Source organism: Streptopelia decaocto (assembly GCF_964273445.1).
Source record: "Streptopelia decaocto genome assembly, chromosome: 3".
Taxonomy (NCBI): Eukaryota; Metazoa; Chordata; class Aves; order Columbiformes; family Columbidae; genus Streptopelia; species Streptopelia decaocto.
In genome coordinates, this window is record NC_138656.1 from 52176164 (window position 1) to 52202469 (window position 26306).

General features: G+C 35.7%; 1 protein-coding gene across 1 annotated transcript in view; it reads left to right on the forward strand.

Moving 5' to 3' along the window:
* The window catches only part of ADGB (androglobin), a gene marked incomplete at both ends in the record, with an annotated part of 117078 nt that overhangs the window by 77148 nt on the left and 13624 nt on the right, over positions 1–26306 (forward strand). Inside the window, 9 exons of the mRNA XM_082048943.1 lie at positions 544–678; positions 854–1007; positions 5833–6020; positions 7483–7667; positions 12826–13010; positions 14216–14327; positions 20896–21083; positions 22721–22876; positions 25327–25435. Of these exons, the coding sequence (XP_081905069.1) occupies positions 544–678; positions 854–1007; positions 5833–6020; positions 7483–7667; positions 12826–13010; positions 14216–14327; positions 20896–21083; positions 22721–22876; positions 25327–25435 (1412 nt within the window). The remainder of the gene's footprint in view (positions 1–543; positions 679–853; positions 1008–5832; positions 6021–7482; positions 7668–12825; positions 13011–14215; positions 14328–20895; positions 21084–22720; positions 22877–25326; positions 25436–26306) is intronic.

The window sequence follows — 26306 nt, forward strand, 5'->3', positions numbered from 1 at the left end:
ACACCTGCAAGCTTATTTAACTTACAAATAAGTTCTGAATTCACAGTCTTAGGTTCCTTCCTGTGTGTATGTGTTTCATACCATTTTAAATTTATTTGATTTTGCTTTTATTCCCTTCCTGTTCAAAAAAGGTTTAAAAGGAAGTAAAGGGGGTTTTAATCTCCTAATGATGCCACAGTTTTAACATGACAGCTTAATATTAATAAATGGAAGTTATGCTAACTGATATTTTAAAAAAATATTTTTGGGTATTAGAAGCAGTTCTACTCATGGACAGAAATATTTGTATGGAAGTATTGGCCTTTATGGACCATTAGCTTTAAAACAGCTAATCCCTGCCTGATTTATTATTTTTTTGAACAGCTATTAGAGAAACAGCTATTTTTTTGAACAGCTATTAGAGAAATATTAGTAACACATTTGATATTATTGTTTTACTTTCATGCAGAAAGCAGTGTTCTTCATGATTACCATAAATTAAAGTCAAGATATATGTGACCTCCTGATTAGATATAAATATTTATATTGTTTTCTGCTTTCCAGAGAAATGTTTAAAAGAAACTGTGGGTCAGTTGAAAAGTATCCTTGTTATGAAGATGAATGGTGTAAAATCTCTTTCGCTGACTATACTGTAACATATGCCGATCAGCCACCAAATGCATGGTTTGTGGTTTTTAGGTGAGCTTCATACAGCCCTCTATAGCTCTTATGAGGAAATAATATTGATACACTGTGGTTTTCCACTAACCTTTTTTACATAAGTCTATTTTCCTCAAATTCTAATGGATGCTTTTACTTTGTGTTCTACAACTCATTTTGTTCCTGAAAATAATTTCAATTTTTTTTTTTTTAGAGAAATATTTATTGTTCCAGAAGACATGCTTATAGTGCCAAAGGTATATACCACTATCCCTTCCTGTAGACTTCATGTTGTTGATAATGACACACTGGAGGAAATGCCACATGTCTTCTTCAAAGTGGCACCTCATGTTTATCCCAAAAATAAGGTAAATGCAAAGAGTTGTTGTGAAAAGTATAATTTTAATAATAGTAACAGTTGCCCAAATTCTGTGGATGTTTTCAGCTATGTCATAATGTTCTATTTAGCAATGTGTCGTTATTTAGTAGCAAGTTTGAAAAGAGACTATCACTGATCTGCTTCTGTGCTAAAGCTTTTACAGTGAAAGAATAGCCTTAATTATCTTTGATATTTGTTAATATCACTAAATGAAGGAATATCATCCAACTTCCCCGGGCTGTGCTGTTCAGTGGCCATCTAGTTGCCGCTGACACTGTCCATCTGACAGAACAACCTTCAAGAGTTAGGGGCCAAACTAAGAATGAGGTTTGAATAGCCTTTTTAAAGTCATGCTTACAAAAATTAAATTAACATGGATCTTCAAGTGCTAATGATAATTGCAGCACTGATGCCAAATCTGGCTTTAGATATGCTCCCCCTCAAAGCCCGTGTGTTACCTCAGAAGCATTGTCAGAAATTGCTTCTAAAGAAATAACTCTGTTGTTAAATAATTATCATAACTTGGCATCCTCCTGCCTTTTTACCTTCAGGCTAAAGAAGACAGTTTGCTCAGTCTTTCCATGGAAGTTACATGTTCTGCATTCTTGATCACCCTGTCCTCTGGACTCTTTCCAACTGCTGTTGTTTTTTTCTTGTTTATCACAAACAACACTGAGCACAGTAAACTTTGCACTAAGGACATAAGGACTAAGGCCATAAAAATGATGGGCAAAAAGTGGTTCGTTTATATGTCTTCTGGGCTTTAATTCTGCTTAGATATCTAGCTGTGATGTTTGGCCTCTTTTGCAACACCATTGTTAACTTAGCTGCTTCTGTAAACCTAGGTGCTTTCCTGAATAACTGAAGCATGTAGTTTATTATTCTTGACTAAATATAGCGTATTTCACCACTTATTTTAATGTGTTTTTGTTTGTTTGTTTGTTTGTTTCTCTTTTTCAGACCATTTCCCTAGTTAAAAACAATCTTGAATACTTATTTTCTTTTCCTCTAAAGTTGCAATCCTCCTTAGCTTGTGGTAACAGCTAATTAAACATATATGTTCTCCATTCCACCATCCACATTACTAATAAAAATACCGAATGGAATCAGGTTCAGGTTAGATCTTTGAAATCTTGCTGATTGCATCCCACTCTTCCAAAAGGAGACATTAATATGTGCTTTCTGGAGGTGATTGTTTAACAGTCACCCTAGTTTCTTCATTATGACAGCATTTCCTTAGGCTTAGAAGAATGATTGAAGACAGTGTCATGTGTCTCTTTCCTTCCCATAGTGTGCTTTCCTATACAATCTTTTTTGCTATGTTGTGGGAGTTGCAAGGAGTTCATTTTATGAGTTATTTCATGATGTTTTCAGCCATTGAAGTTACACTAACTGGTAATTTTCTAGACATCTTTGTCCATCTAAAAAAAACACACCATTGCATTTCTGTAGTCTTCAACACCTTATCTGTCCTCCATCGGTTATCAAACATAATTTAAAAGTTTTGTAATTGTTTTAACCAGTTATTTAAACTTCAGACCTTTCAGAAGTTCATCAGTCCTAACCAAAACTTTAATTTGTCTGTATAATCATTTATTACTTCTTTTCATATTCTGGCCTGCCTCTTACCTCTTTAATATTACCCCTAATATTCACGATTCTAGCCACATGTTTACAGTTGACCTTTTAGTGAAGACAGGTTTATATTTTAGCCTTCTCAGTCTCTTCTGTCAATAACAAGGACTTGATGTCAGTTACAGTCTAACACTAGGACTAGTTTTCTTTCTTTTGTAACTTTACTTCCAATTTCGTTTTGTTTTTTTTTTTTCCCACTGGAATAAACTTTCTTAATCTAGTGTCTATAGTGAGTATTAACTGCATGTGACAGGCAAGGGCTGCCTACTGCTGAAGGAATATGCTTTAAAAATAAGGGTTGCAGACAAGTTCTTCAAACTCTCAAAAATAATTTGGGATCCTCAGAGACTGGTTGTGGATTCCACCAGACGGGAAAATTCAGTTTGGAGTCTGACAGTGGCAAGTGGCAGGATGCAAAAAGAAATCTCAGTGGTGAACATTACTTACTGCTTTTCAGGAAAGTGACAGATTATGAAAAGAACAATCACAAATTCAGATTTATTTCGGATTTCATCTCAGCATTTGTCATGCCTAGTAGGATCCAACTGTCTAGTTCTGTCTTGTAAGGCAGTTTTCTATTTCCCTGATTTTACTAACTCTGTCTCAGACCTCCTCCCATTTAAAATATCTTTCTCGAATAAAGATGTCCAAAATTGTACACAGTATTCCAAATAAGATCATACCAACACTTTGTGCAGTACAGTGGTTTTAATATTGAAATGCTTGTTTTGCTATGTGGTACCTGGAACATTCTATAATATTTTTTTTCATGAGTACAGCATGATAGCCTCAGTGATTCTGTCATTAACTAATGAAAATGGCCCTTTTTATTTTATTCCTGTCCTTCCTTATTGAAAAAGTCCCAATTTAAATCAGATATTTTTGTTATTATTCTCTCATCTCATTACTCACATTTTATAATATTAAATGTGGTTAATATCAGTAAAGAGTGATTTTGGTTTACAAGTGCAGGTGTGCTGTATTTATCTGCATATTCTTGTTACATTTTTAATCACAGCTACTGTGTTTCTTGGTAAGAATATAACCTTATACTGTACAATGTAGCATGTTTTCTTTGTAAATAGTTTGTTAGTGTTTCAGTGGACATGCAAAAGCTATTGAATGCTCTATTGATGTTTTGACAGGCATTATGCAATTATTATGAAACAGAATACAGTGGTATTATTTCATTTTAATAGTATTTTGTAAAAAGTAGTCAATTATGCAATATATGTCAAGCAAGAATTTATACAGTATGCCTGAATTCCAAAATGTCCACATTATTACAATAAAAGAGTCCTTTTATATTTTTTATTTCCTTTTTAAAATTTATTTATATATTTTTTTTTTTTATAAAACTACCAGTTAGTTGTTCTGCTTCAAAACTATGAATCAGCAATTTACAATAGAGCTAAAAAGAAGTCCTATCTACAGATATTTTTATTCTGCTGCAGAGACACTCCTGGAACACATTAAAGTTCATTTCAGGATGATCGCCAATAACAATAAAATCTGCACAGTAGCAATAATGTCTGTCATCTTTCTGCAGACATTACAATCTAGATAGATACTAGCTACTTGCTTTGCATTATTTGGATTTTTTTTCCATTAAATTTTCTTTTCCACGGTAATTATTCCTACTGCTGGATACAGTTTGTTTTAGTTTTATGTTTGGTGCATTGTCATTGTTTGGTGGTTTTGTTCGTTTGTTTGGTTTGGTTTGGTATGGTTGTTTTTTGTTTGGGTTTTTTTTGTTTTTGTTTGTTTGTTTGTTTGTTTAATTCTACTCTATTATTCACAAGTCTTTTGAACATATTGTAGAAAATGATAGAGATAAGTATTCCTCAAGCTGCATTCGCCCAATGAAGATAAGCGGTTAAGAAATCATCACTAACAACATATTTATTTTAGAAAATGGAAGTCTATTTGAGCAAGGACACTGATCAGTTATTTTTCTTGACTAGTCATAGAAGAACATAAGGAAATCATCTTTACCAAAAAGGTAGTTTAGGTGGTATATTAGGAAACAACTCTTTTGGATTCTAGAGACTGCAAATTGTAACAAGATATCTAAGAAGGCAATGAAACCTCTCAAAGGTTTTTAAGAAAGAGATGTAAATCTGATTGGCTTGTCTAGATTTATTTGCTTATTTCTCAGTAGTGACTGATGATTACTTTGTGTCCCTATCAGTCACAAAATGAGGTTATTATGCTTTCTAAACCCTTATAGTGTTCAGAAAGTGCCCTGACAGATGATTTTTTTAATCTTGAGTCTAAATTTTCTGCCTGTTTGTAATGAACAATAAGATTGCAGAACCTTATCTTTTTAAATAGATATTAGTGTTTTTCTCATGCACACCATGCTGTCAGAAAGCAGTTGAATATCTGGCTAAATCCCTCTCAGTTACCAAGTGTACTTGTTAAGAATAGGGGGAACTGTAACAATACACTTAAACAGATATTTAAATCAGTGAGTTCTGAATCATTGCTTTGAATGGTTGCTATTACCTTGTAGTTATTAAAGGGTATGAAGTGTCTTACAGTTACAATTACACAAATTAGAATCATTAATCATTTATTTTACTTCCATTCTAAATAATCAGTAGTCCTGAAGTTGCAACCCTGCACTGTAGGATAGTTCTGAAATCACAACCCTATTTATTATAAGAATTTTTCAACAACGCTTTTTTACTGGTAAATATTGATTTTTTTAAAAAACCCGAAATTTAGCAGAAGACTGCCAAGAGAGGAAATATTTCAAAAAATTTTCATCTGGACTATTTATTGGGTTGAAAATGAAACTTTAGTGTTTGAAATAGCAAGTTGGTAGGGCTAATTTGGAGAATTTGAAGAAAGGACTTAATCCTGACTTTCCCTGTTACACTGCAATTGGCCATTGCAGTCATTATATCCCATTTTTATGCCCTTGCCTTTCAAGTAATCATATTCATATTGCCTTCTTTTTTTCAAATGCAAAATCAAATTTTGAAACATTTTAAATTGTATTCTTGTTTCCCATATTCGTCTTATTAGGATTCATAAAGAGTAGATAAATCTGCTTTAGGCTTATCAATTAAGTTGAATTTTTTATTACTTTTCTATTTGATTTTTCTAATACTAGAAAGTGCATTTTGAATAGTGTTATTTCCAAGTAAAAATGACTTGTTTTCTCCTTTCAGAGAGGATACACGTTTATGGCTGAAGCACGTACTGGTGACAGTCCTGTGCCAGCTGGAAGATGGAGGCTCCGGCTCATCGGTTCTCATAGTCCACTCCCATTTCTCTCTCGTGAGGCTGTAAATAATGTCTATTCTACTAAAGAAATTAAAGAGTATTACCTACCCAATGACAAGCATGTAATGTTCAGGTAAATATTAAGAGAAAAATTATTAAATTCTGCTTTTTATGTGGATCATCTCTGACAGAAAAGTATATTCTTTCCTTTTTCTTCAAAGGGGAAAGTATTAAAGCAAATATCTAAATTTTATGGACTATCAGTGTCTTGAAATCTTATCCATAAGTCAATTATTGAAATTCCGTAATACTTTGCGGGATTAAATATGTATTAAAATTGAGATTTTACAGGTGAGGAGATATAAAGTTTGATCTATTTTTTTCAACTATTCAGATAAAGGTTGAAATAAAATCCAGAAATATAGCAATTTCTTTTCTTATATATCAGACCAATTTCCATCTTGCAGTGTTGGCAGCAAAATCTATATAAATTTTATTTTTGCATGCAGATTCACTTAGGACAACATATTTAATAAAAGCACAATCATTGCTATTAATATTTTTAAAATTATTTTATTTTATTAAGATTAGTTTATCTGAGCTGAATTTGAGTTCAAAACTGACCCTGACTAAATTAGTATGCTTAAGTTTTTATACAAAGGGCTATACACTGCACTAAAATAGGCCCCATGATTAGAGCTTATTACATGTATGTATTTTGAAGGTTAATTTACAACATTTTGATTCCTGACAATTTGTATCAATATTTCAAATCAATGTGTTATTTTTGAGATAGAAGTCTATTCAACAAGAGGAATTGGGTTCAATGTAAATGAAAAAACCACGTAGTGGAAATATAACAAGTACAGTCAAATTCTATAAACTCTCTCTTCCTTGATGATTTTTTTTTCTTTTTTTTTTCCCCTCTGATTTTGACCATCTTTAAAAAAAATACTTTTAAATACTTGTATATTTTTACTCCAAATGTGCTGAACTCAGGGTGGTGGTTGGTGGTGTTTGTTTGTTTGCTTGCTGAGATTAGTTTAACAATTTGAATTTATGGACAAAAAGCAAGTAATATATAAAGTTATGAGTCACAACAAAAATATTATTTAAATTTCATCCTAAGACTCTAATTCTACAATCTTTTAATTCCACAGTGTTTTTGGTTGCCCGGAGTAGCAGCTGCCTCCAAATGAGATAGCTCTATCCTTTTGAAAGGAAATCTTACTTTTTTTCCTTTGGCTTGATTACTTTTTAATTAGAACAGTTCAGTCATCTGGTTAATAATGTTTTTCAACAAATACTAGTACAACATGATGAAAATGTATATCTGGACATTCTCTAAGGCAGTAAAAAAAAGAAAGAAATGGCAAGACCACCCATTTTTTTGCAGCAGCACTTACTTTGATCATGGTTTGACTGCACTAAAATTTGGTACAGGAAGCTGAGCCCATCAGATTGCAGGAAAACACTTGACTACAAACTCAATTTTAAGTGTTCACTCTCAGGTCAGCACAATGTTTAGGTACTTGCAGGAAAAGAATATCTAGTATAGTTACTCATATTGCTATAATTTTTTTCTTCCTCTTTAGGTATTCAGTAAAAGTCAGAGTATCACATATTGCTACAGTACAAGTACAAACCTCTAAACCAGATGTGTTCATTAAAGTACAAGTCCTAGATAATGAGGAAGAAGTTGTGAGTGTCACTGGAAAGGGCCATGCAGTCATCCCTGCTTTTTATTTCTTGAGTAATGAAACCATTTTGAGTTCCCACTGTAAGTATTGTATTCTGTATTTGATAATTTTATTCACTGAGGGATATACAGTAACTTTAGGTAAACACATAAAATATTATTTTATTCCTACTTTTTCTGTGATTTACAGAATTGCTTCATGATTAAGTGAAATAAGCTACATTTTTGAGCAATGAACAGGAGTCCTTGGTCCTCAGTAATGAGGAAAGGTACCAAAAAGATTGATTGAAACTTGGTGTCCAGCCTTATTTTCTTCCTTTGCCTTTTAGTCTTGTTTTGTAATTGTATTGGGTCTGGCTGAGATGGAGCCCTTACAGTGCTGTGCTTTGTGTTGCTACTCACAATTTTTTACTCTACTTATGCTACAGATTCACAATGATATTCACAAAAATAGAGGACACTGAAGGAGGAGCTACTTGCCCCAGACTTGCAAAGCTCATAAATGCCCATTATACTATTGCAATTCTTTATGATAGCAACTGAAATACTGAGAAAAAGTTACCCCTTATGGGGATACTTGAATTTGAACAGATTTTATTTTGAGACAAATATATTTGAAAGTGACAGCAAGCTCCTCACTAATTTTTGGTTGAATGGTTGAATCTGATAATTTTGCTGAAAATTCTTTCTCTTTCTTTCTTTCTTTCTTTCTTTCTTTCTTTCTTTCTTTCTTTCTTTCTTTCTTTCTTTCTTTCTTTTTTTTTTTTTTTAATTGTATTGCCATTCATTACATTGCAGTCTTGTCAACTCAGCTTTTGTTAAAGGTGAGAACCAGTGTGTATTCAAAGGTCGCCCTTCATAAGTATGCTAAAATTTCATGTATTTTCTCAAAGTACTTTGAAACTAGTAATTGTACCAAACAAAAATCCAGCTGGCATCAGTTAAAACTGACTCTATGCAGTCCACCAAACTACCACTCTGAATCCACTGTATGCCCAAGCCTGGCAGCGTATAAATAAAGGGGCAGGAAGGTAAAGAAAATTAAGCCAAACTCTTTTCAGTGGCACCCAGTGACAAGACAAGAGGTGACAGGCACAAACTGAAATGTAGAAAATACAATTTAAGCATTAGAAAAGGTTATTTGGAAGGGGAGTTGTTTGGTTTTGTTTCATTTTTACTCTCAGGATGTCACACATTGAAACAGGCTGCCCAGGAAGATATTGGAGTTTTCATCCTTGAAGATAATCAAAACCCAGCTGGACATTGCCGAGAGCAACCTGCCTTAGCTGACCCTGCTTTTACCAATGGGGTTGAACTAAATGATCTTCAGAGGTGTCTTCCAGCCTCTGGCAGGACCACTCAGCCTCCTGTGATCCTGTGATATCAGTTCATAGTTAAGTCTTAAAAGCGATCCAGTTTCCTTGGATGTGCTGTCCAAATAAACAGGTATTCATTTACAACTGGACCTAACAGAGAGAGCCTTCAGCTTGTAATTGTCACAATGCTCTGCCATCATCCACCTCTGATGTAGTGAGGTAACTTCCTGCACACTCTAGAGGGTAGAGTTAGGTTATCTGCACATCCTCTTCCGTGCTTCACTTCCAGGCTCTCAGAAGCTCGAGTTCTGCCAAACTCTGTGTTCAAGAGCTACAGTCAGACATCAGCTGTTTGTTACTGGCATTTTTAGTGTTTGACAACATTGGGACTTGTCTACTTATGAAGCTAAACCAAAACTGGAATGAAAATATTCTCATCTGAAAGTACACTCAGCCAGTTGATTGACATTTGATTTTGAAGTAGTGTTTAATTTTACTGTTCAGAAGCAAGAAATGCAGCTTAATGAGCTACATAATTCTTAGGTATATTTTCAACAATTTTCCCTGTAGTGCTCAGGTCATTTTTGACAAAAATGAAGTACCTGCTACCTGCTTCCACTGCATTTCTTATATGTAATAGATTTCAGATGCTGCTGCCATGCTATCTTAACTTCTTTCATAATCTTCATTCGTTTCCTTGTTTTCTATACACTTCACTGCTTAATCAAGCTGTTTATTTTTTGTTTGTAAGACTATTTTGAATTCTTCATTTTGGGTTTCATGGTTTTAATTTTGAAAATGTATATTCTTCATAAGCATTACAAGTTTGCTTAAATAAAGCAGCTGTTCATAAGCAAACAAGTCAGCTACTGTACTCTCCTTGGACACCACTATACATCAATCTTGTAAGATATTGAAGTCTTCAGTCCTTTTATGAAGAATTTAAAACAATAAATCTTCCATAAATCAACCAGTTTCTGCCCGTTTGAGCATATACAGAACCTGAGGCAAAGAGAAATTGTTCAAATACTGGTTTATTGCTTCACTAAAGCCCAAAATAGCATCGTATTTCATGTGCTCATCTCCACTATTTTGAACAGTGTAGTTTTCTAACATGATCCTTTAGAAAAAACTGTTTTATCTACTTTTCAATTGCTCTGTGGGAAAAATTGGTAGTAGATTAAAAAAAAAACCCAAAAAACTAATTTAATCATGGTTGTGAAACATTTTGATTTCTGTCTCAACTGCACCTTGTTATTATCAGAAATGTAAAAATAAACACTATGGAGACCATGCTCTCAAACTGTGATTCATCAGTTGACAATGTTGTGGTTTAAAGGAAGACATGGAGAAGCTGTTATGATTCTGTGACTGAGCTGCCAAGATAATCAGTAGCTATATTTGGTTACTGCTTTTGGAATGTGGGAATGGATTAGTAAACTTAATGGTAGACTGGTGGAAACAGAATCAGGAAAGCCGTAAAATAGCTGAGATTAAGGTAAGCACCACAAATACTTGAAATAAATTCCCAAGTTACCATCAGTAAAGTGGAAGATTAAACTTTCAGGAAACTAGCTTGTTGGCAAAGATCATAGTCTGAAGACTTAAATAACTTAAAAGGCACAGTTAGGTTGAAAGAGAAGAGAAATTTGTTCCAACAGATGCTGGAAGGGACAGGATGGGGCAGAATAAGAGGAACATTTCGTCTTTGCTGGACTAGCAAGGGACATAGGTTAGAAGAACTTTTCAAGATATCCTCAGAAATCAGACGCACACATTAGGCTTTCATCTGTTATTCATATGTGCTGTGATACAAATAACTTATGCTAATTTAAAATTATTTTTAGTCCATTGTGAATCATTCAATAAAATATCTGTTATATCAACCTGACTGAAAATAGGAAGGTTGTCATATCAGGTTCCTATTCAGCAGTGGAGCCAGTGAATTCTAGCTGGAAAGAGTGGTGACGAATGGTACTTTATTTCAAAGGGAATTTAAAAGAGTTTCTAGACCTGGCAAACTGACTTTAGATTATTTTAGACTGTATTTGAAAGTGAAATGAATATTCTGATGCCATTTAAGTGTATGTGAATGTATAGAGAGCTGTCATTTGGAAGGAATTAGTGAAAAGCTGTCCCTGTTTGTTATTTTTTTTACTGTTACTATTATTTTTACAATGCCTTAACATTGAAATTCTTCTATCTATATGCAGCCTGTATATCACAAAGACATTTTGTGTAAGTGTTCCAGATCTTTCCAAGCACCCAAACTAGATTAAAAGATTATGAAACATACTCAGTATAACCAATCTGATGGTATCGTATTACCCAACCTGCCAAGTGTCTATAGGTACAATTTATGGCATTATAATAGAAAGTTTATTTGCTATTGTCAAAAGTTTTAGGAAACTGTGGCCTGTACAATAACTATATAGGAAATTCCATAAATATTAATGCCAAATTGAGGTGGGCATTTGTACAATCAACATTCAATACAAGATTCATGCTATCAGTCTCCAATCATTCTCTTAAAAAGTGTGTTTTCACAGAACAGGAATGATAGAAACCACAGCTGTACCATCAGTACCACACTTGTCAGTTAAGCAAGACACAAACCTCAGATTCGAGACCTATTAAAGTATTGCACGTGTTCTGCCTCTCATAGGATTGATCACTGTGTTGACAGAAGTATTCTTAAGTGAAATTATTGTGCAAGCATCACCAATAAATCATTATCCCCTTTTCCCACCCACAATATATTAATTCATCTCCGGTCACAGCTGTTTTATTAATGTCTTTTATAGCTCAAAAACTACATTCAGTCAATTGATTTTGAATATATTTACCTCTTCTGAGATGTAGCAAATGACTTGGACCTTGAACACTCGCTTGCCAATAAAGGAGTTACTTATTGACAAGTTGCAAGTGCAGCTTGTTTTATTGATACAAGAGCAACACTCCTGTAGCATAAATGGACAAGTGAATTCTCATAATCCTTTTATTTTCCATAGTAGCAATCTGATAAAATCCAGTCTCAAGGTATCAAAATCTCATTTAGAAATTCGTTTGAACCTGAATCCAGGTAGTTACGAGTTCCTTCTAGGCAGAGCTTTGCTTAGGAAAAAACAAGATTGAATATTCATGTCTGCAGTAGGAAAAGAAATTTGGTGTCACAGTACCACCTGGTGACCATTGCTAGAACTACTATTTTCGGTGTGTATGAATATTTGGGAACTTACCGAAGTCATCTTTCTACCAGGAGTGCAATGAATCTTTCCACCATTGTGAGTTGAGTTATCTTCATGGCAGAATCATCCCTTGGGCAAACCATTGTAGAATTCTTCAATACTTATGCTTTTCAGATTTAGGAGAGCGAGAGAGGAGGATAGTGAGGCATTCATGAAAACTAATTATAGCTTGAAGAAACCAAGCTCCCTTGAAGCCCACCTACCTTCATAGATAAAGACTCCTTCAGAGGGCAGTGCAAAATTCCCAAAGCCCAGAAGCCAGACCTCCTGGAGAGGAGCTCCCCTCTCTGTTGACTACAGGAAGTAGTAGTACGAGGCTATCTCTATTGTGTAATGTATACTATATATGTAGAGCTGTGGTGGTTAGTGCAGGAAAGAAGTATGGGGCTTGGGGGAGAAAAAGTTACACGCTTTATAAACAGTAACAACAGGTATATATATAGTCTTTCAATTTTCTCATTATTTGCTTTGAAGAAATCTGTGATTTACATGCAGAATGAAATCAAGAGAGTATTTGAAATAAGCATAATTTTAATTGGGACCCTGTGAGCACAATACAGCATGAGAAAATTGACTATGGTAATTCTTACAGTTTCTAGGGGCATCTGTTTACCTCATACCAATAATTCATAGAACTTCTGGAAATTAACACTGACATTTTTTATCATCTTGCAGCAAGTAAAACCCAGATTAGTCATAGTACAAAGAAGGAATCAGACACTGTAGGATCAAAAAAAAAAAGTCATACTTCAGTTTCAAAGGAGTCCAAAACTTCTCTCAAGCAAGGATCTCTATCTGTATTAGAAGATGAATCTTTCCTCTTGGAAAACTTTCAAAATAATGATGGAAGTCCACAGCAAGTAAGAGGTTCTAAAACATTTGGATATGGGGGAAAAAAAAAAGGTGGGGGGAAGGGGGGAAGAGTGGGAAGGGGTATTGGTAATTCTTTTGGTATGTGTGGAGATCTGATATCCTGAGGCAAGAACAGGAATCCAAAGATTGTTCGTAGCTTCTGAATGAGGCTATGGAGAAAGGATAATGTACATATATGAATAACCAAATAACAAGGGGTCATTTTTTGTTTTCACATCAAAGTAATATATTCAGTCTTTAAATGTTCATCATTTGCGAAATCCAATTCAAGTATAGCATAACTATCAGCTAAGGGACAAACACTACTGGTAACGAAGTTAAACTTCTGATGCTTCAGTATGAGTTTTCTTTGAAATATGCTGTAAAATAAGGTTATCTTTAATAGTTTTACCAGAGAGATACCTATTGCTAGGCAGCTGAAAGCTTTAGAAGCACAGACACAATAGCTGCTACTTAGCCAAGTTTCTTGGAGAGGGATGTCAAAACCTTGGAGTTTTCATGACTTCACCTAGTGTTATTTGTCTGTCTTATAAAAACCAACATTTATTTTTAAAGTAGTTCTTGTTTCTCTGTGTCCAAGTGTTTCTCACTGTGATTTTTCCTGACAATTGAGTTCAACCGCAACAAAGTATTCCAAGGGAATAAATAAATAAATAAATAAATAAATAAATAAATAAATAAGTTCCTTTGAACTCAGAACTGGCTTTAGAATTTGGATAACAATTTTTAAAAATAATAATTTCCTGTTCAGTGTAGACAGTGTTTAAAAGAACCCATGGACCCTGTCACCTCTAACTCAAATTAAGACATTATTGAGTGATAGCATTAGGGTTCAAAACCCTGTAGTAGGTCTTAAAATCAATGGCAAAAGTCTTTGTTTTAGCACATGGCATATACAGGAAAATTTCATGTAAATCTAAAACAAATGTATTTCCTTATTGTATAGCCCAGTTTAGTTTCACTTGATAAACACATGACTAGTTGTTCAATTTCACAGGAATTAAAATGAAATCTGTGGAATTAACACTACTTTTTAAAGCTTCTTGTGAATACAGTAATGCGCCAGCTTGTAAATGTATTATATGTTTTATTTGCTGAGTTCAGTAGCTGGCCATTTACTAATTTCCGGGCTTTTGAGTACTTACTTTAGTTAAGTCTTCAGCATGTTAACATTCTGCATTTTCTTTCACAGTCTCACAAGTATATCATACAAGCATTGGTGTTGTACAATAGCTGGCCACTTACTGAGAGTCAGTCTCTGTTTGTTCAGGAACTGAAAGAATTGGAGAAAAATGAAATCAAAGGTGGGACAATCTAAGTATGTATTTAGTCAAATGCGTCATGTTACTGTTTAAAAAAAAAAAGTTATATTGCTACAAGCCAAGACCATACGACATTTTTTCTTTGATTCACTGCTTGATTGAAATAATTATTCAATAGAGCTCTACATTCTGTGGTTCATAGAAATGCAGTTTGATTGCATTATTCTATACCTCCAGCTCACAAGTTATAAAGAAAAAAAGAGAATACACTGCAAAATTTTCCTGAGCTTCTTAGAGCTCAACTTTAGGTAGGGTTCTGGAACAGCTGTAAAAGTTTGACTGCTTCTACAGTCAGCAAGACAGGTGAGTAAGAATATAAAAGCACAGTGCCCTGACAAAGTACATCCAAACATAGAAGTTTCTACTGAAACTAGAGAAACATGCCTGTGGATAATTTAAGAAAATGCACTCACAAGGGGGGAAAAAAGTCCTGGTTTGGGATACGTGTTACCTCTGTACTGCTAAGAGAACAATTTAGACAGGAGGCAAGATTAGGAAAGGTCCTGAGTACAGGCTGTGTATTCAAGCCAGGAAGGAACAAAGAAATTACAGAAGGGACAGAAAAAACCCAACACATATTAAAAGCAGTTAGAATACTAGTCAGTATACTAGAAGTTAGATAAATGTCTCATATTTGCTTCTTCTACCATTGGGGCTGTCACAGAATGATTTAGATCTTAATTACGTTAGAGGAAAATTTATCATGCTGTATCCAACAGCTCGAGAGAGGAAGCTGCTGCCACTCCACATCCCCAGATCCAACCGTTAGCGAGGCTGAAGATGTAGCCCCATCAGGCGCACGCACACAGAACACACATACATGCTACATATACACGCTACATATACACACATACACATTGCCAGCGACACGGATCTGATGCCAGCCACACATCCAGATGTGATCCACTGATCACAGCTGGATTTAGACACCTAGTCTGTTGAGTGGTTGGCCCCTGGATCCCACATGAGCTCCTGAGCTTGCAGTCCTACTCCAGCTGCTGGTGCAGGCCATCACATACACACACACATGCAGCTGATTCTCCTGTTCTCTAACCTGCAGGACCTAAAATACTGCTTTCCACAATTCAGTAAATTTCCTGTATCATTAACATCAAAGTTCTATAATTCAACTTTTAAAATATGAGATAAGGAGAAATAATTTACATTATCCTTCCTCATATATGTACACTTGCTAATACCCCTAAATTTCCTAGGAAGATTTGATCCTTATTTATTAGCAGTATTTCTCACTTCTTACTCTGGTTACATAATTCTTTTTAAATGTCTGGTCATATTTTGTTTTTTAATTTCTATTACCCTGGACTGAAGTTAGATTCATCAGCAGTAATTGCTGACATACATTATTTCATTTATTGGTTTTGAGTGCAACATTTGAGATTCTTACAGTCTTTTTTCAGCTAGCATTACAGAAGTTTGCAAAGATATATCTTGTTGATTTACTATAGTCCCTAGTCAGTTTTAATAATATTTGAGGAGCTATGCCAGCTTTTTTTTTAGTGGTGATTTCACCTGCTTTTAGTTTGTTCCATTCTTCACAATATCATATTTTCTTCCTAGATGACTCCATTTATTCTCCTTTTTTTATTTTTTCCCTTTAATGATCAACTGCTTGTTACAGTAGACATCCTATTACATTGTCTTATCTGAGTCATCTACATAGTAGCAGCTTGCACTCAGCACACCGGTCATGCTACTGATACGTGTCCTTTCATACAGCTTCCCCATGGTCTATAAAACTGCAGGTCAAAGGAAGTCACTTAATTTCTTGAATTTCTTCGCTAGTTCTCAGCTGTTATTACTGAAGCTTGTCAGTGTCATGAGTATTCTTATGTCTTAGATCATGGTAGAAGTATCCTAGTTCATGGCTTCCCTTCTCCATGTATACTGATGCTTTAGCTCATTTGCAGTCAATCATATTCAAGCCACAGTCAATGATAACGAGCACTTTTCTCTTAGAATTCTCTTTAAGTGTTGCAATTTCTGTGTCCTCTCATGATTGTCACCTTTTAAAGTAACCCAAATCCATTTCATAGTTTATATTAACTGGACGTCTCTGTACCAGGACACCAATAGGTTGCTCCGGCCACCGACAGGGTTTAAAAACAACATATATCATAAAGTTTAAACACTAACACTTACTGTATTTATTACTTAGCATTTATTTTATGTAGTGTTATTAACAGCAATATTTATCTGGAATGCTTACTATAGGTAACTATTTTGGAAAAAACAACGTTCAATCTTTGAATCTTTTTCTGGTTGTGAACTAGTCTTAAAGCAATTTGAAAACTGAGCTTTCCCATTTAAAGCTGCCAGCACCAGTTGTCAAACACACGATTGATAAAATGGCAATGTTGATGTGTTATCAAAAAGGCACCTCTCACCATGTGATTTTTAAGAAAGCTGCAGTAAGCCAGGTGGAAAATTCCTGCAACAAATTTTCACCATTTCAGATATCCCTTTTTCATGTAAGACAACAGTGCCATCTGGAGTTACTTTTGTATTAAAGCTAATTTATCATGGGAAAAGCACATTTTGGCTTTGTATTAGCTTTTACTAAAGTATTTTAAACTAGTCTCCCTTTAAATGAAAACCAGTACTATTATACTATCGATATAAATATTTCTTAAGAAAATTTTTGAAGAAAGTAAGTTCTCTGGCATTCAGATGCTACAATAGTTTTGTATTTTGTATTTGTTGATGTTTGTTATACTTTTCTTTCTTCAAAATCCTTAATACTGCAGTTTGGCAGTACTTGTAAAAAGAATCGTGTTAGCAAAATTTATTTCATTGCTAATATTTAGACATATTTATTATATATGAAATCTCATTAAATGTTTTATTAAAGAGCACATTGCACAAATTAAACATTAAAAAGGCATTAACCAGGAAAACCCAAGTACACAGCAATTAGAAAGCGCCAGATAGTTTATTACTTATACAGTCTTCATTCTCCCCTCTCTTTTTTCTTTTTTTTTTTTTTTCCTTCCATTGGGAACTATTAATGGGGTAAGACTTCAATGTAAAAATAGTAAAAAAAAAACCAAAACAAAACAAAACAAAACAACCCAACAAAGTCAGGATCCTAATTTTTGTGTAAAAGGGCAAATATTAGCAGGTAGTCTTGCAACTGCTAATACCATTTTTTGGTGCTTATCTGTGTGAACAAAATTATTTTAAGATTCATTCTGCAGATACGATTTTCAGCTATTGCCTTTTGGGGTTCTTTGGTTTTGCTTTTACTGTAGTAAGATCAGAAGGGTTTTTTTTGCGCAACTGTCACAACCCCGATTTGAACCATCAGTGTGCACTGAATGCTGACTGCAGCATGTATTTTATATGTTGCCTTAAGTCAACTCAGGAGTATTAGCTGTTGATGAGAGAAGGCTGTCTGTCCAGCTGGGGGAGCAGGGACAAAAGAGTCACCCATCCTGGATAGTAGAGATTGGTTTGAAAAGGCAGGAGAGTCAATATCCTTTGGAATATTCTTTTTTCTCCAGAGCTGGGAGTTTCCCCCACAGGTTTTCTCTTGCCCACAGGAGAATTTGCTGGCTTGTGCCAAGGACGGGATTTCATGAGATGTTTAACAGGATGTTCAGTTCTCCCTCTCTTTATCTCTTTCCCACCTTGCCTGTCTGTAGTGATTAATTGCTTGCCTGGTATTCAGTGAAAAAATAGGTCATTGAGGATACACGATGGTGCTAAAGACCTGTAGAGCTCTAAGCCATGCTCTAACCCCACCTGACTACTGCAGCCATAGTGGTGGTTCGCTTCTATCCCGGTGTATTTTTACAACCACTGTAGTGTCTTGATTAACCCAAAACTGGGAAGATTTTTGACATTGCTATCTGTCAAGAATCCAGTCAGAGACAGGAAAAACAACATTCGAAGTTCTTGGTCATTTCTGAACCAAATCTGAAAGTTTATTGAGGGGCAAGTAAGAGCCATTTCTGCCAACTACTTAATAATCCCACTAAATGCTCAGAACCTATTTCAGGTACTGGGAGCTTGGAACCTTCTCAAGAAAACTTCAAAAGACTTCTCTGAGTTTCACCTCTGAATAAGACATCATATCTGTAATTTGAGTTTCAAAAATCAGGAGTATCTGCCTGTCTTGCCTAAAAAATTGCAATTGTACCTCAATCTGACGTTATGAGTTACAGATAGGAAGGACATCAGACTGGATGACCACTATGGTCCCTTATGGCATTGGACTAAATGAATCTCAGTAGATAACTGCAAAGTAGTAGAGAAGCTAATTTTAAGAGTTGCTATCAGCTGCTTGTCATCACTGTCAGTTGTTGTGCTGCCCAAGCTTTTCTTGGTACCATACATGTACAGTAACTCCCACTGAGAGTTTGTGATGATTTACGCATAAGCTGTGAGCTGGAATGGTCTTTTACTTTCTCTGTCATCTCCCTGCCTTTCTTCATATCACATTCTATACAAAGCATTTGCCTGGCTTTGGCCTTGGAAAAGCCCTGAAGAATTACTCACACCTCCTTAGAGTGGGCCACATGCTATGGGGCCAAACTGTAGCCTGTGCCCCCTCCAGGTATAACTGCAGGGTGATCCCCAAACTGGGGAGACCGTGCAGGAGGGAGGATACCTGGAGGTGCCTGGGCAGTGCAGTGTGCTGTTAGCCAGGAGAGCTCGACTCAATCCTGCCCTAGGTCTTTATCCCTGGAGTTACAGCAGGGTACCTCCTTTTAGCCCTGTCATTTCATAGGCTTGTTTGTTATGTACTAACTTCTCAGTGTATGCAAGAAGTCCAGAGCACCAAAATGTTAATATTCAGAGTTGTAAAAAAATTATAGAGGCCAGACAAAGTTTGTGGTATCCCATGACATAGAAAGTCTTTGTCTGATATCATTTAGCTAATGACACTGAATGTCTCTTGAGTGTTTGTATAAACAAATAATTTATCTTTAAAATTTAATAATTAACTGAACATTGCATGTACACCAGCCTGATTTATGGTGCTAATATGTTATGATAATGTGAAATTAATTGGAAAGCCATTTATGTAATGAAACCATAACTTAAATACTGCCGTCACTATTTATTTTATATTTACATTTCCTGCAGAGTTGCTTTAGTATCTTCAATATTTGTAGAGACCACTTTGACTTTTGCTTTCATTATTTCATATATGCTTTGGTAACATTGAATCAACTTAAGCTTAGCACTTTGGTGCCATTGTACATTATTTAAGTAGCATGAGGAGATAAAAATAATGCAATTTATATTTAAACACACATATAATGTCTGATGTAATACACACATATATCATGTATATATTTTTATGTGTAGTTATATGTGCATTATGTTTCTACATATTTAATATTTACAATTTTATATATCTATATAACCTCAGCCATGACGCTGCAGATCTGATCCAAAGTACATTAAAGCCAGTGGAATATCTTCAGTGGACTTTGGATCAAATAATGCAGCCCAGTGGAAAGAAATTAGAAAAACATAGGATTAAGTGAAAGATACCTTGTTATTATTGTCAGATTGTAAACAGTCACTCATTTCCTCTTTTTTCTAAGAGAAATCCCCTGGTTTATTGTATTGACTGAATTCAGGTTTTCAACATTTGTTTTAATGTTTCAAGGGAGGGAAAGGGAAATTTCAGACTCGGATTTTTAATCTTTCTCAAAGTGTTGTGGGTTCATTCCAGTTTGTTTCAACTGACATTTTCCTTGTGCTATTAAAGCTATACACTATCACAGGCTTTATTTATTTGTTTGTTTGTTTATTTTAACAGGGATATGACATGCAAAATGTCTCATTAACAGCTCCCACCAACTAAGACAGTGCAGAATAAGGGTTACGAATGTCAATTCTCCATATCTGTAATCCAAACATACAGCATACATATAGCATATAAGTGTACTGATAAAATATTTCATCTAAAATGTTCTCAGATAGTTCTGAGAATTATAATATTGAATTTCTTAAATATGAATCAAATCTCAAAAATGTTTCTTTGTATTTTCCTTGTATTTTTGGTGGGGTGTATCTTCGCTTCTGCTCTTCACACTTACAAGGATATTGAGACAGTGAGAAAACTGATTTTATCTACTTTGAGATTCTCATCTGCCTGGTACATAGCACTGACAGAGATTGTATGAGCCTATAGAGAAATTAGAGTCAGACTGTGATTCTGTATGTTACAACCTTTGGACTGACCCATACACAAGGCAACAATGCAGTGACTGATGTGCAGGGACCATGGCAAAATCCCAGTTAAGCCCTGGGTAAAGTACTATTTAGGACAGATAAGGCTGTCACAATATGTCCACCTGTTTCTAAAAGTTGTTTTGTCACAGATTCTTTCTTGGCCCAACAATAATTGTTAGTGTAGTACTAGAAAGTGTCAACTATTTAACTGACTTTTCTTTTTCTTTCTGTATGGCTGTTTTGTGCTGTTATTCCACACTGGATATTATATGGGGAAACATATTTATGGATGACAATGGTATCCTCTTATTCATCATGCATCATAACTACATCTGAATAGTATATGGTGAAAAACATGAGGATAACAGCTTTTCCCAAATGCTCAATTATGTTGAAGAACGAAAGTCTGTAAGTATTCCTAAATCAACCAAAAAAGGAAAAGATAAAACATCTGAGAAGACAGAAAAAGAGAAGTCCAATAAAGAAAGAGGATCACTTGCATCTGTTGTATCTCGACCTGAATCTCAGGTGAGAACAAAACCAAAAACTGGATTTGTTGAATGTGTCATCACTGTACTGAGTATAAAGATATTTTCAAGTCTGCAGATCAATATTACTAACACTAGTGTATCCCTTGCGTTTCTCTATGCCCTGCTTTGCCACCCTTTTAGCTTTACACCTGAGAGAGGTTGAATTGTACATGTAAAAGACATACATCCTGCATTTAGAGCTGTAATGTGCTTATTTCTTCGTTTATGTATAAAGCAACTCCTGGTTGTTCCTTTTGTTGGTCTACTTTCTGTCTCCACTGAAGATTTATTAGACTCTGTGACTTCACCATATTCATGTCCCATTGGTCCCTCATTGTAGTAGTTTTCATGGTTTCCCAGAGAGATAAGTCCCCTGTCATCAGTTCCTGTCTCGTATGTCATTAACTTGCAGACTTATAATGGCAGAAAAATTGGTACCTACTTGCCTACTTTCAAATTCTTCTCCTCTGTGGTGGGATAATCTGAGTGTTCTCTGGCTGACAGAAAGGCTACTGCCAACCTGTATGCCTTAAAAAGAATAATTGACTTTATGAATTGCAAACATTAATGGAAGGCAAAGAAGAAAGTGACAGCTCCTCCTTCAATGGTATTGCTTTTGCTAAGAACTTTGCTGCCTCATGGCAGGTAGCTCAGGGGAAAGGCATCTCCATAGATTTTTTCATGAAGAAATCTCTACTAGATTGTTTTGTTGACTAAACCTGCTGCACAGCAAGCTTCCCTATCATTCATACCCACAAATAGTTATACAGAGTTCCAAAATAGTGCAATAACTTTTCTTTCAGAGCAGTTGAGATTGTTGGCCGCAGAAATGCAGTGCAGCTTCAGGCTGTGTCAGATTTCTGCCTTCAGCTCCAATCATGGAGTATGCTAGAGGTGCTGGGATGATGGTTCTTGGGAAGTCTTCAGTCTGCCGCTGAAACAGATGAAAGTTTGTGATGAGACTGCTTGCAGATAAAGATGCCCATCTTTAGTTTCAAATAAAAGCTGACCTCCTCTCTCTGCTTCTAAATCTTGGGCTTAAAGCTTCTACGGAGGTATGGTTTCTAGAAATATATGCAGCACAATATCTCATTCATCGGTCAGATGGTGGAATAGTCTCCCACATTTCAGGTACTACTTGTACCCTACAGTTGTGGAGAAGCCATGTGTTAAGGTGGGTTAGAGAATATGGGAAGTGATCAGAAAGAACTTGATGCCTCATAAGACAGAGCGTGATGTATTTCTACACAAAAAGCCTATTTAAATATAAGAAGACTTTGAGCAAAAAAAGAAGGAGGAAGGAAGAAAGGAATGAAGGAGGGAAGGAAGGCAGGAGGGAAGGAAGGCAGGCAAAAAGCAGGGAGATAAGACAATTGCATGGAAAATCACTACAAAATACTCTTGTTCAGACAGACTGTGTGGGACTGGGTGGAAGCATGTAAACAAGACACCTCAAATTGCTTCTAGACATTGCAAAGCAATTTTCCTTTCCTTTGTATAGTAATGCATGTCAAAGACTATCAATATATTATGTATATCAGTCAGGAAAATTACCAGGATACAGAAATACTACTTCACCTTAAATAGTGGTAGTAGATGTATACCAATTAATGCATTATGGTACTTCGCTTTCAGCCACCTGCTTCAAACAAAGCATACTGGACTTTACGTGTAGTTACTGAGCAGAGAGAGGTGGACGTTCTGGACATGAAGAAAGATACAGAGCGAGTAGATGAGATCAAAGCCATGAAACAAGCATGGGAGTCTGCAGAGCCAGGAAGAGCTATCAAGGTAGTATCAGAGTACAATCCTTGCAGTGATGTTTCTTCACAAGTTCCAGGACCTGCTGTGACAGTAGAGCAGTTGCCACAAGAGACCTGACTTCAAATGCCTGTCCTCTTCACCACTCTGTGGAAGGCAGGATATTTTATACAGCTTAAAGGATCAAAAGTGATTATGTGCATGAATTCTGGGCAGGAATCCAGATTATCCAGTTCAGACGCCTGTAGGTCATTGAAACTTTAGATGCTGCTTTACAAAACAGAAGTTTTTCATCAGAAATCCCTCTGCCTCTATACAATTACAAAGCTGCTACTTGTGACAAGTTTAATGTTTAGCATTGGCAGATTATAGTGAGAAATACACTGTTACAAACATGTCAAAAAGATTTTTCTTGAAGAACTAGCACCTGGCCATATCTTTAATCAAATTGTCCCCTGCAGCCAGGATTCCCAAATTCATTCTGGGTTGCAGGTTACCCATTAGCCTGTACATGCTCCTCTGTACAAATTAACTATTTTGGAGAAGCAAAACTAATTCAGATGTCAGCTGCAGCTGGGCTCTTTTGATATGACATATGCTTAAGATGGAAAAGTAATACAAGTTCTTTTCTAGCAAAGAATTACACTGCTGATTGATTGAGAACTGGAAACATCATTACCAAAAAAAAAAAAAAAAAAACAAAACAAAAAAAAACACAAACCAAAAAAAAAAGGAAAATAAAATAATAAAAAGTAGTCTTTAAACTTACCTGACTATCACCCCCTATCACCACCACACTACCACCATGACCATTGAGGGATTCTCAACCAGAAACCCCAACACAGAAGCGTTGCGCCTTTTTTATATCACCTTTCAGAAATGAACCTCAAACATGGGTCTTCCCAGCTAGAGTTTCAGATTTTCTCAGTTCTCTTCAGTGTATCCAAGGCTCACAATTTTTTCTAACCCTACTTTATTAAATTCTGATCTAAGGAGAGATGCATTACTCTACAGCTTTGATTGGCTGTGCTGAGGCTGAAAATGCAAGTGCAGCCTACTAAAGATTAGTTGGAAAAGAATCCCCTTTGATGTGTAGAGTCTCTTCAGGATGCTATAATCTTTGCCTTTTTTGATCAGAAAATCGACTGAATCACAGGTAAAGCATTGCATTTAAAAAGTCCCTTTAAGTCTGTGACATTTTTCTAAAGCAGCTATCTTTAAGAAATTGAAGAAACTTCATGTAATACACTAAAAAAAAGAAGGTCTAAACTGGGGGTCTGCTACCCAGACTAAGTAGCTTCACTTCTTCCTGATCACCCTGCCCCAGCATCTGCCTGTTCCAGGGGTCACATACCTTCTGTCTTTGGGAATTAGGTGCCTGACTCCAGGCTGGCCTTTGGCTTCTCCATCCATTCTGGCAATCTGATCCATTAAGAGAAAGCCAGAGAGCCAAAGTCACCTTCTGAAAAGGCAGACAGAAGTGGTGATGCCTGGTTCTGGCATCAAAGGTAACTGAGTCTGAAAGGTTTGCACCCATAGCTCCCATTTCTCAGAAGTCTAAACCACCAGGCTATAGGAGCCCCTAGGGGGAAGTGATCTTTCCCTACAGAGGTGCAGTAGCTGAATATATTCTGACCATACATTCAGCTGTGAGGAAACCTTGCTTTTCAGGGTGTTTTATTTGTTTTTGTTTTAAATCTGAAGATTATTTTAAACTGCCCAGAGATCAGTGATTTTCCAGTATTTCCTTGCATGATGATCTTTACTATAAGTATTCAATGTCTCAGGATTGATTCAATGGGAACCCTAGCATCTTTTCTGATTCCAGCCCCAGGCAGATTTGCATACTGCTCTCTGGCATTAGTTTTGTTATTGACAGCATTGTGTTCTCATTTGGGATTAGTACTAAATATAGCCAGTATGCATTGAGTGAAGTGAAACCATTCACATTGTACTGCCTACTCTTTATTTTACTGAACTACCATCTCACAAAGGTTTTCTTCGAGTTCTTATTCCTATACTCAAGACATACTTGATAGAAATTAAAGCTGAAATTCAAGTGCTAATGCTATTTGATTTCTCCTCCACACAACATATTGAAGTAAACAAATGTAAGTTCCAAAATACTACTAGAAATATTGAATGTTTATTGTTGACAAGCTGTTACTTCAGAAAAAATATCTGTTGGAGATATGGCTTGAATATGATTCTGACATGAAATGTCATCCTCTTATGTTTATCTTTTTTGTCTCCCCAATGACTCACTAATAGTATTCCTGTAGTTAGATGTGATGTTTTCATAGATCAAATCAGTGAAATATACTTACCAGTAATATGAAGTAGCGTCATACCTCACATGCACTGGACTTGAAAATTTACTGTCTTATTGAACATGTATAGATTCTTACTTTTTAAAATGCTTTGGGATTTAAAGTATGCAGTAGAAGTTTTCTTATCTGGATTAAAACTTTTATCTCTAGGCTTTTCAGGAACGCATGCGGTTTATTAATAAGTATGCTGTAAGAGATTCAGAGGAGGCCACAGCTGGGACTGTGACTGCCAGTTTAACACCTTGCTCAGAAGAAATAGGTAAAGGTATAACCTTCTGGCAAGCATGTCTTCGGTTCACTGTGGTCATCATGTTCATGTCCTTAGAAAATACTTCTGTGTTAAATACTGGTAGTAAATGTAAAGAACAGCCCCAATAAAGATGTCTAAATGCACAATGGCATTCTTAGTCTACAACGTCTCTACCCCCTCTTGGTTTTAATTGTTACATTTCTCTGTTTTCAGACTCAGCTTCTTAGAGGTTGCCAAGTTACCCTCAGGGAAACTTTAGGCAGTCCTTCTGTACTGGAATTCTAACCCTAAGTTAACCTGAATTTTTTGAAAGTTCAGTGAAAAACACCTACTCCCTCAATTCCAAGTAGGGTACTAGAGGCCATTACTGTAGAAATATTTTAAAAATTGTTTAGCAGTTGAAATAGTGTGTCAGTACAACACTAATACTTCTAATGTGCATTTTTCATGGAAACTGTTCATGGATGCAGCTCTGGAAGTGAAGTGTCAAAAAGTGCATACTGAGTAGCATCAGCTTCCTGGCAGCTTCCATGAGTGTCATTCAGTTTTACTCAGTGGTTACAACTTCTGTGGATACTTATTTTTTATTCCCTGGCAATTACTGGATTCTGATGCAAATTTGAACTCTGTGCAAGCCTGTTTCTTGTTTCTTTTCTTCTAAGAATAATGGTGAGATCAGGCCATCACAAAAAGGAAAGTATAATACCCAAGATAATTGTGACAATATCTGGTCATGGCTCACGTGCATGGAACAAGAACCTGTGACCAGTACATAACTTGTTAAATCTCATCAAATTTCACAAGCATTTTCAGCACATCCAGACAAACAAAGAAGGAAGTGTTGAAAAAATCACAACGCAGCTCAGCCCACTGGCCTGTT